A 12,136-nucleotide genomic window follows, 5' to 3' on the forward strand; every position below is an offset into this window, starting at 1 on the left:
CACATCTACGGGTGATTTAGAGTCACCAATGAACCTAACACGCCCAATGTAAATTGTAACTTGAGGCTAAACATGTAATCTCTCATTTTCCTTGCGGGTGTCATCCCAAAGGCTCAATAAAGAGAAGTCTAAGTCTAAAAAAAAAAAAAGTTTAAATCTAAAAAGCACCCAGCAGACTGAATGTATAAATATATGCTATGAGGGACCTGTTAAAGCCTGGGCTATGTTCAAAGACACCTGTTGAGGATGATATTATGATACAATCAAAAGCTCAATAACAGCTGATTGAGTGTGCCATGTGGTGATATTGTTTTGTCAACTGATGTTTCTGAGGTCAATAATTAACTTTTAAATATGAAATATGAAGGAAATGTCAACATTTCTTGTTTATTTTCCATTATATGATTCATCCAGCTTTCAATTCACTCCTGTGAAACACATTTTAAATTGCCACATCTGAAATTGCCACTATTGACCAGCCACATATGCTCCCTTAACTTTACACACACAAAAAAACATGCCCCAGCTAAATAAAAATAAAATTCTACTGATGGGTCTGTTGTTGTACAAGAGTAAAAACAACAACAAACATTATGTTAATAAATAAAGTGAGCAGTTGAAATTATGTAATAAGTTGTACAAAAAAGGATTTGCAGGATAGGCAGGATCTGATCCCTCCCACCGTAACCTTTCTGCTTGCATAGCATTGACTTTAAAAAAAACTGAAAAAGGGAGAGAGGGGTGTCAGTGCCTTTGAATGAACACACAACTTACTGTGACCCTCAATAGGCCTATATGAAAACTGAGCATGGTCTCACCAGGGGTCTGGAATTAAGGCGTGGTATGTGAATGGATGTCAGGGCAGCATAACAGCATTGTCACAGCCTCTCACTGTGTTTCAGGATGGTTATTTTAGACTTCTTCACATGTCTTTCAAACCACTTGTCCGCTCAGTCAAAAATGTGTACTCTGCTGTTCCCAAAGTAGTTTCCACTGTCCTTTAAATGAAGACAAATGGCTGCTTCTTGACCTGTGGGCCTTGCTCTATCTTGGCTATGTTTTATCTGCTGATGAATTCGGTTTCTGTATTTGTCATTGCTTTGTATTGAACATTGCTATGCTTACGTTTGGTGAGTGCTTTTTTTTATAAAGAGCAAATCAGAATGACACTTCACATACTGGGTGACTCATTGCATCCACACTGCTTCTCTCATCTGTGTTAGTCTGCTCTTTCTAATAGCTCTACTTTGGGTAGCTGCAAGCTTTTAGAGCTTTCCTGATATGTTTGCACTAGTCCTTCGCTTCAGTGCTATTTGGCAAAGTATTTGCCCTGTGGTCAAGAATTCTACTAAACCCTGACTTTTCTTCTATTGTCTTTGTCAAGGGTTTCAAGAACAATGTTATGCCAACCTTGGAGAATTGGCCAAAACTATGCCGATGTCTCAGTGGAGGGGCAGCTGTGTGTGCTCAGAAGTAAAGCAGTGCATCCTTCATTCTCAAGATTGATGGTTCGAACCTCGGCTCCCAGCTGTGCATGGATGTGTGAATGTGGTTTGAGTGAATACAGTAGATTAGATGATTCTGTATGAGTACAAGTTAATTTTCTGTTTACAGCCAAAAAGTCATTGGAATATATAAGAGTACTTCCTCTGTAACCTATTCATCTACCTAGTACATCCACCTCATCAACTACAACTACATCACTGAATTCACATTCAAAGACCATTTAATTAATTTATCCCTTATCATGGCACAGTATAATGTGTCACAAGGGGATTCGGTTAAATATGTCAGTGCTGCAACTAGATTAAATTAAACTAAATGAATTGATTAATCGTTTAGACTACAAACTGTCTAAAGATGCCTGTCACAATTTCCAAGAAGTCAAAGAGATGTGTTCAAATGGCCTGTTTTGAAAAACGCAAATCCAAAAATATTCAATTTAGAAAGATATAAATCAAATGAAAAGCAAAACAACACATTTGTGAAGCTGTACTTAGGAGATGTTTGGCTTACTGTCTATATATGACTTTAATATAGTTATGGTTTAATTTCAATTAATAATTAATTAAATATTCAGATCCAAGATTCAAATTTCATGGCTTTATACCACCAAAATAGATTCCGTATTTATGGTCTTACAGCTTATTAAGTATACAGGTTCATCAGTCAGTTGACAAGGGATTTTAAAACAAGATTAATTCAAATTCTTGTATTTCAAATACAAATGGCTTAAGCTTTGTCTACATTGAGAGCAGTATTACAGCAGCAGCAGCAGCAGCAGCAGAAAGTGACAGTGAGAAGAGTTACCCTTCCTCTCATTAGCTCAAATTATAAGACTACAAGCCTCCAGTAACAAGGGGCAAAAAATTGGCAGCACCCATTAAACTGTGGTGTATCGAGCAGGACCAGGACAGGAGCGGAAAGGAGAGGACCCACTGGGGAAATCCGACAGGAAGGTAGGGTTGTGAGAGGGTGCGGCGGTCTCCATCAGGGCCTGCCGTTTCTTGCGGTCACGCCTCTGGTAGCGGAAGTTAAAGGGTGGTCGCAGTGCCACAGGACCTCCTATCTCTTCAGAGGATGAAGCAAAAGGATCAACACCTGTTGTTTGCTGTTGATGGTTTACTAGATCTTCAGCAGACTCACTGGAAGATGAGCTGAAGGGGTTAGGGGAGTTAACTACAACATGGGGGTCAATAGGAACAGGGTCAAAGGGCACAGGCAGAATGGGTGTGGGGTCAAACGGTGCTGGTTGAACACCAGGGGGCAGGGTGGGGTCAGAGGGAACAGGCTCTGGATCAGTTCCTGGATCGTCGATCAGAGTCGGGAAGGTTGGTATTGCAGGGTCTTGGGGGAGGTCGTGACCTTGAGGTTTCACCGGTCTTAAGATGTCGACATTCTGCAGACGAAAAGACAAGATCCCACTTAAGTGATATTGGACAAACTCACTGTCACTGACTGCAGAAAAAGTCTCAGTCATGCAATATTACATTACACACCACAGCTCTAAAAAGGAGTGAGAGGACAACATAATTATAGCACAGAACCATACAATGATGAATCTTACACATCAGTTTAAACAAGCACAACATACATTTGAAGACACAACACACAATAAATGTCAGAATAATTGCATGGCTAGTGGCATTCATTCAGAAAGTTGAATTATCATTTTAGCATAAAATATTCATCAAATCTCACTCTGCAGTGAGTTGTAATTACATTCCCAACTGCAGTCCTACATAGTGATGTGACTGGCACTTCATATTACATTTTGCACTTTACTCACATAGACCTTTTAATGCACTTGAATGTTCTGTTTTTTGGGGGATTTTGCTGTGAGTGTTGTCACCACCTCTCTGCTGTAGTTTTCTTGTAATTAATGTACTGACAGAAATAATTAAACTTATTTTATTTTGTAGTCAGATTTTACATGTAGGTAAACGTTTTCCCACAAAGCTTTCTTTTCTTTTTCTTTTTCTTTTTGCAGTGTTTTTTAATTAAGAACATGGAAGCTCTAAAAACTGTAGACTTTTTTTTAGCAGAGAGAGGATGGACTTTTTATTGTTTACATTCATTCCTTTCATCTTCAATGTCATCATATTGATTATGGATATTTGTTCTAACTTTTTCTTTGGGCTCACTTAAGAAAGTTACCACTTGAATTAATTCACTGAGGGATAAGATATAACATTTTTGGGCCAACATGCATTACAACACAAAGGCAACTTCCTTGTATGTTTGAACATACATGGCAATAAACCTGTTTCTGATTCTGATCATAAATATTTCTTAAAAGCTTCATGTACCTGTATTTTAAACATCTCGCAGGACACCTGGACATCAGGATGGACGTTCATTTCTCCCCGCACAGATCCTGCACAGAAACCTGCCGTCTGAGAGGAGAAGATGAGACATTTTACTGGGTCACCAGAAACAAAAAAACATATTAATGGTAACAAAATAACAAATCAAGAAAAGAGGGAGAGGCCCTGTTTCTTTAATAAAGGAAACAATTACTGCAGCCTTTTAGAGGGGTCAGTTTTAAAACTAGAAATGAATCTGTCATGTCATCAAGCGATACTTCCAGGAGCTGCTTCAGTGATAGTCAACAATTGGCTGGCTGATATTTGTTTATTTAAGTTTACTAAGCCACATTAATTAGCGTCATAATAGTATGAGATTTTCCTTTTTTTAATTATTATTATTAATGAAGCACCTTCAGAAAACATTTCTTTGTGTCGAAATCAAGACTGGAATTATATGCCAGTTTTCGGGTAAATTTTAAACTCATTTTAGCATTTCACTGTCTATTATAGTGTGTTTATTGTGTCAAGGTAATGTCCTATTTTCACTCGCTGGGTTGAGTACCTCTGTGTCAGACTCAATTGCCAGTTGCTGGCAGGTGCCTCTTTCCGTCACTCCCTCTGGACATTCTTGGACTGTGTACTCCACAAAGCTGGCTTTCACTGGCACAACCTGAAAAATAATAATATGGTAAGAAAAGGGTGAATTACGCAAATCAACACATATATAAAGGCAGATAGGATAAGATAAGGACATGCTATGGTTGCTGTAATATACCGTAGAACATACTGTAAATAATGTAACATAGGGGGAAATAATTAGAGAACCACATCAAGAGAACTATTCAATTTCTCATGTGCCTGACAGTATGGTCTAAAGTGCTTTCAGTAATCTTTTACAACCTTGCCAGAGTCGTGTATCAATCTGGTATTTGTGGAGCAGTAAAGGTAGTCATCTGGCACAGAGAAGCTGAAACTAGCAAAGCTGCACTGTGCCGTCTGCTCATGTACATCCAGAGATCTCTCCTAAGTGTCATTCCCCAATAAACGTAACATTAAACACAATGTTGTGTCAATTAAATCGGCCCCAGTTGTTCGTCCAATCAGAGCTCTGTATATCCAGTCATACCTGGGCTGCAGCTCTAGTGATTTTCTTCAGTCCAAGCCCTGCACCTAGGGTGGACTGTCTTTTATAGGATGCCAGAGTGACCTGAGCAGCATTCACAGCCTGTGGGCTCTCTACAGGGAGCAGGGTAGGGCAGGTTGGACAGGTCTGCTGGAGCTTCTCTGGGGGATCTACAGGGACCAGACAGAGATAATATTGAAAGTTTAATGGTTACATTTGCAATGAAATTACAACTGCAGAATATGCTTGGCAGAAACACAAGGGCATTAAACAAAAGCAGGCATGGGCGATAGTAGCTCAATCTGTAGGGACTTGACTTGGGAACCAAAGGGGGAGCTTGAAGTTCTGGATGGACCAGGTATGAAGTGTGGACTCTTGACTGCTGAGGCGCCCTTCAGCAAGGCACCAAAACCCTGACAGCTCAGGACACTGAGCTGCGGCAACCCATCATTCTGAATCTCCACATTTGATGTGCGTGTATCAAGAAAAATAACAACAGAAAGAAAAAATGATTTTCCAAAAAAGGGGACAACTGAAGTACATTATTAGAAGTATTAGGAAAAGCTGAATCCATAGTACAACATGTCTCTGGAGCATCTCTTGTTAATGATTTGATAAAGCCCCCATACATCATTAGCACACGCATACACACCCACACCCAAGCAGGTGTTAAAGTAAACCTCACTGAGAGAACAATTTACAGCTCTAAGATTCCTTTAAAACCTATAAAATATTTGTAGGTTCAGCTGAGGTTCGAAACAGCCAAAATACCTTTAACAGCTGCATGTGTGTTTCAAGTGATCTAAAAAATAAATATTGAAACTCAGTTTGAGATTAGGGGGAAACTAATAGACATTTTTCATGGCTGACATTTTGATTAGTCATAGTGGGAAATGCAAAGGTGTAACTAATTATATGACTTAAGGATCAGTTCCATTTGGATTTAGTAGTAAGCCATTATTAATGTTATTAGTTACACGTGTTTGTGGCAAATTTGAAATGTCTACAGAGAGGAATGTCTTTCTTCTGATGAGCATTGTGTACTAAACGATTTTACTGTCACAAATACTTAAATTCTAAGCAGCAGCAGTGACAGTTGCAAGATCAGATGCTACATTTATTCTTTAGGATACAAACCCATAGTATACATAGTCTTACAACACAACATGTTATATATTTTCTGGTATCAACTCTCCCTATGGTATCTAGAACATTATCATGATATGTTCAAGTGCCTTTCATTCAATCTAACGATATGTTAATGTTACCTGGGACAAGAGTACAATCGTAGCTGTACAGGTAGGAGTATCCCTCTGGTGTGTGGAGAATGGTCGTGTTACAATTGCCAGAGATTTGCTGAAAAGAATAAAAAAAAGAAGCAAATGCCAATTATAACAATCAAAGCCTCTTTAGTGCAAATAATTGGCATAAGTGTGACATTAAATGTGTGTTAGGGGCTATGCTGCAGAAAACCCCCCTCTGCAAGTGAGCTTACTAATATGTAGTAGAATATATTGAAATGTTCTTGTATCAAAACCATGAATTCAAGATAAAGATGATATAGTGTGTTTAAACAAAATATTGTGATTTTCTCATACTGCCCTTTTTGCAGTGAAGGGAATGCATTATGGCAGCAAGAGTTTACTATTTTAGGCTACAAATACAAACATGTAGCCTGTGTATGTGTGTGTGTGTGTGTGTGTGTGTGTGTGTGTGTGTGTGTGTGTGTGTGTGTGTGTGTGTGTGTGTGTGTGTGTGTGTGTGTGTGTGTGTGTGTGTGCGTGTGTGTGTGTGTGTGTGTGCGTGTGTGTGTGTGTGTGTGTGTGTGTGTGTGTGTGTGTGTGTGTGTGTGTGTGTGGGTGTGTGTGGGTGTCCTACTGTTTCCATGAATGGTCTGACGTCACAGCGTTTCCATGGTTTCGGACTGCCTATGTGACACTTGGTCTCCAGGACATCCAGGTCCAGGTAATACACATTGCCTGCTGGGCCCTGACAGGCACAATGCAAACACAAGCAATAAGAGGGAAGCGGTTCAAACAGCACTGTGTGTTCACCAGCAGTTTTGTTCATGGAATCAATAGAAGGATTACACACACTTTAGTGCATATCTGAGGCTCAGATTCATGGGAAGTTTTCTGTCAAGTACCTTAAGTTGGTTCAGTTTCATCTTCAAGGAACATTTAGGAGGTGAACTGTGTAATTCCCAATAACACTTTGGACAATATTGATCTTCGCGGTAACACTGAAAACAAATCTAAACTATTTTTGCAAGCGTAATGGCAGCATTTTCAGTGAAACTAAGCCTCTTAAACCGGCTCTATCTCACAGCCGGGCTACAATAACCTTCAGTAGTTGACAACATGAAGTTCATAAAGCTTGTTGTGTAAGGCTTGTCCCAGTGGTCCTGGACCCAAATGGCCTGGGCTTTTATTAACAGTCACTTCAGTCCTAAGGCCCTTTTTGATGAGGCGTGAAAGAGGGTGGCTTTTCATTTCATGACATAAAATTCTGTACATCACTTTTAATGTTACATTGATTATAAACGACGTTCACTGATGACAGTCATTCACAACTACGTGTAAACAACAAGTATTAATTGTTGTTTTCATTCTTTAGTGGTTGCACACTAATGTAACTGCTGCTATTTTTCACATCTTTGATGTAGTTCGGTGGTTCCCAAACTAGGGTCTGGGGACCACAATAAGTCCTTGAGAAGCAGAGTTTAATTCCATTATCATTTCCCCAGAGTGAGAGTCAGTACAATGTGACATTGTAGGAGTGTGATTTCTGATTAGAAATTTCTGTGCACAGCCTTTTGTAACAACAACAAAAGACACATATTCTCAGATGGGATCCCACTGACATGAAGATTGGCCTGGCTGGTTAAATCTATCAGTGTGTGACTTCCTTTTTTTCACAGGGTTGTTTTGATATTTCAGCAACAACAGAAGGGAAAATAACCTTTCCGACCCACTCCCTTTGTTAAATATGAACAAATCACCCACTGACAGAATATTACAACAAGCTTATGCAGCATATCCCACTTGACATTTGTTTCAGTACTGACCTGAGCGTGCAAGTGGACATTTGCAATGCGGTTGAGGGCAAACTTGTAGCCATCAGGGCGATCCTCATTGATGTAAGTGACAGCCAGACGAGACAGCTTCTCCACTGCTTTGTCATTACAGGGGATCGGAGCAAGTTCGATGGGCCACAGTACAAATCCCTCACCGTACACACACAGGGTGTGAATGGTTAGCAGGGGTATTAGCAGTAATAATGTGCAGATGGATTTGTCCATGGTGCCAGACAGGAGCTAAAAGACTGAGCTAGTTTAAAGTTTGTTCTCTTGTGTTTGCGTTCGGTCTCTGCAGTGACTTTTGGAATCAAAACAGGACAGGATGATGAAATGATGCCGAGGACAAAGTTTATTTGATGTCAGAGGGCTGATACTTGTGAATGAAAGTTCCAGTGATTATTTAACCTGGGGAACATTCTTTCCTGTTAGACAAATAGAGTAGATGACAATCAATTAATTCATCATATACATACGTTTAAATGCATGCATGCACAAATATGATCTAAGGCTATTTTTATTCTCAGTTTAGGGGTTGTGCTGTTTAATCCTGATCACAATATGCATGTTATGTATTTAAAAGAAACTTCTTTAATGCAATAATCACCACTGACATTTTTTCTTGTACAAATGGATTACATGCATATATCTTGTGACTGCAATACATGCATCTCACCATAGGGGGTCACTGTGAGTCTGGTGTGATTTACTGGAGGGAATTTGGTAAAATTGTTCATCCAGCAGTCAGAACTGGGTTAATGATTCACTGTTATCCACTTAATTACTTTCAGCAGAAGCCTCAACCCATCACTTGCTGCAGTATAAGAACCACATAACGCTGGTATTTGTGTTTTCTGCCTGAGAAAAATAATCAAGATTAAGATTGTATGGTAAATGAGCAATGGTAATTATTTCAGCAGTTCTAGATTATTGTGTAATATGGATTAATTTCTTATATATTAGATGTACAGTATTTATTGTTTGTTTGTTTTCAAAGCAGTATACGGTTCAACCAGGCTCGACTGTGTGTTATGGGTGGTGTTCACACTTTTTGAGCAGTCATATTGGTTCCATTGTTCACGACAAGACCGATTAATGTCTGTGACTGCAGTCGAGTATACACACACACGCACACGCACACACACACACACACACACACACACACACACACACACACACACACACACACACACACTCTCTATAGCTCTGCATGCCTAACACATATTTGATTTACCAGAGTTTTTAAAAATATTTTTTAAGAGTGAAACAAAATACATGATTCATTCAAAATCATTGTCTGTGGACACTTGAAGGAAATACGAAAATGTATTTTTGTTAGCAGTGTGACTCTAGGAATGGGAATGTTGGTAGGTTGTTCAGTCTACCAGTTTGATCCAGACTGAAATATCTCAACATCTTCCATAGATGTTCAGTGAAATATCTCAGCATCTATTGGATGGTTTAGCCCAACATTTTGAACCCACATTCTTGATTCAAGGGTGATCTCCCCACTTCGAGCCCCACAAGCAAGTTGACAATTTTAGCTCAGATTGACAACTATTGGATGGATTGCCATGAATACTGGTACACAGGGTGACTATGTGGTATAGCACCATGTTCAGGTCAACATTTCTGTTTACCAAAATGTTGGGGTTATGATCAAATACCTGCAAAACTCAGGACAGTCTCTTCAGCCTCAGCTGTATTTTCTATTTAGTGTTATTTAGCGAACGTTAGCGTCAATATTAGCAAGTACAGCCATAATTGGAATATTATATATGGATATATTAATATTAAAATCATTATTTCTCAGTTTAAGTCATTAAAGCTATCAGGTAAAGTCAAAGACTATCAGGAAAAACAGTTTGTTTATATGTTTTATGTAAGCATGTTCACTTTTTTGTGTTTTTGGTTGAAGGTATCTTATCTTTCAAGTACACCTTGAATGGTTAAAATATTTAACATCATATTCATGTGTAGTGAGTTCTTTTTAAAAGCATCTGTCCAGGGACAATCATTTAACCCGTTTCAAATATTCTCTGAACCAGGATCAGCTCTCAACAGAGGCTGCAGGAGGGAGAGAGAGACTCACTCAGCAGAACAAATTCTGCTAATATCAGAAGAAAAAAAGAGCTGTCTCAATGTTGTGTGTGTGTGTGTGTGTGTGTGTGTGTGTGTGTGTGTGTGTGTGTGTGTGTGTGTGTGTGTGTGTGTGTGTGTGTGTGTGTGTGTGTGTGTGTGTGTGTGTGTGTTTGTGTGTGTTTTGCTTACAAGAGAATGTGCATCAGTATTTGTGTGTGTGCACATTTGACCGTGCAGAGCCGTGATTGCATGTGTCAGTGTTACCGGCAGCTAGTTGTGTTGCAGCAGAAAGCAGAAAGAGTCTGTGGGGGAGAGATAAGAACGGGGAGGCTGCTCCAAGGACTCGCTCTACCAGCACAACGCCAGACCCAAGTTAGACAAACCTCCTTTGATGTGAGCACAGAGTAATCTCCCCTTCTGCTCACTGCAGAGAGATGCCACTCTGTAGTGATGCCCAGGCCTAGATATGATGGGGCTGCTGCCACGGGGGCTCCTGCTGTTTAACATCCTGGGCCTGGGGTGAGAAGAAAAGAGAACATTTTAGTTTGACGTGGTCTAAATACTGTTTTGAAAGGTTCCCTTGGAGTTACTTGTAGTGGAAAGTTTCACTCTGAGACGGTCTAAATTCTGTTTCAGGGAAGTTCATTAGCATTGTTTTCAGCTGAGAATTTCAGCATAGCGTGGTCTAAATACTGTTTCACAGACAATTTCTATCTAGCCAAGAACAAATTTCTTGGGGAAATGCATGGCACACATCTCCTCCTGTGTCATATCGCCTGCCAGCAGGAGAGGAAAAGAATTGGTATCTTCACTGCACTGCACATTTAAGAAAAAAAAACAAGCCCAATGCTATTTCCCCTCTTTCCCTTTCTAACCACATTATATAGGTTTCTCAGTCAGAGTATTTACATGCTGCCTTTTATCATTACTTTGTCCACCTCTCACAGATGTGTGAATGAATAGAACAAAATTACAGGATAGCAGCCAGCCTTTATCTTTAGCAAATCATCCTCCTTATCACCATCTCACATGCTTTTATTCACACACACTATATTTGCCTTTGTCTTCTCTTTTTCTATTTATCTCTCACTCTCCATACACTGTTTCTCGCTTTTTTTCTTTCACAAGATGCTGCTGGGATTTCTTTCTTATCTTATTGGTCACAGTCTGCACAGAAAGGGGAAGACATTAGGATGGAGAGAGAGCAGGAAGAGGGATAATTCCTTCATTTAATTGGTTTCAAACTTTTTCTCCCCTGGAGGTGCTGCTTCCTACACTGTTGTGGCCAAAACATGGACATTGATGCTAAACCCATTACATTTCACTGTAATTGGTCAAGCCATGAGCTCACATTAACAAAGCTTGCAGCTGATTGGCATTCTAGGCAGCAGTGGTCCCAAATCCCTGTCATTTTACTTGGATAAAGCAGTCAGTTATAGACTTAATTTCCCTGTCATGTATTCAGCTTCTCTTATTGCAGCCACAGGAAGTAAATGAGAGCAGGACACCGGCACTGAAACATTAGTTGTAATATGAGTAATATGAGTAAATGAGAATACATACTAAATTGTAACCTGTTGGCACTTTAATATATTATCCTTAGCTTATGGTTTGTTTTGTAATGATGTGTGATATTTTTGAATTTTAACATATTTGGGTTATCCAGTTCTTTAATTGTAAACCTTTAGCACTATGTATTGCACTATGAGCCCACCAAAGATGCTTTTTAACATTCCTAATATTTGTTGCAATGGCATAAAGTTAACTAAAATTAACAAAACTTTCATACATAGTGCTTATCTCAAATATGTTCCTGTATTTTATCACATTATGATATTATGTATTTTTTCCTCATCTTGCATTACACTCTATTTAAATCTACCTGCTGCAGCTGCTGGAAATGCAAATCTCTTTCGTCTTGAAAGGTCATTGCATTAAACACACACAGGGGCTTTTTTGTAGTCTAATTTTAAAACCGCATCAAATGTTTTTTAGCCACAAGAGGGCAGACGAACAGACAGAGAAGCTATTACAACTACTGTGCTG

At 39.3% G+C, this 12,136-nt stretch overlaps 1 protein-coding gene across 1 annotated transcript; it reads right to left on the reverse strand.

The window, feature by feature from the left end:
• Positions 1-2,383: 2,383 nt before the first annotated feature.
• Positions 2,384-8,233, reverse strand: LOC310945385 (alpha-2-HS-glycoprotein; the record flags this gene model as incomplete). Its single annotated transcript, XM_083911466.1, has 7 exons — positions 2,384-2,899; positions 3,810-3,896; positions 4,372-4,479; positions 4,936-5,102; positions 6,201-6,288; positions 6,811-6,921; positions 8,000-8,233. 7 exons carry the CDS (start codon positions 8,231-8,233, stop codon positions 2,384-2,386), a joined length of 1,311 nt encoding a protein of 436 aa, XP_083767592.1.
• Positions 8,234-12,136: the final 3,903 nt, after the last annotated feature.

This window comes from Echiichthys vipera, assembly GCF_963691815.1.
Source record: "Echiichthys vipera genome assembly, chromosome: 3".
NCBI lineage: Eukaryota > Metazoa > Chordata > Actinopteri > Perciformes > Trachinidae > Echiichthys > Echiichthys vipera.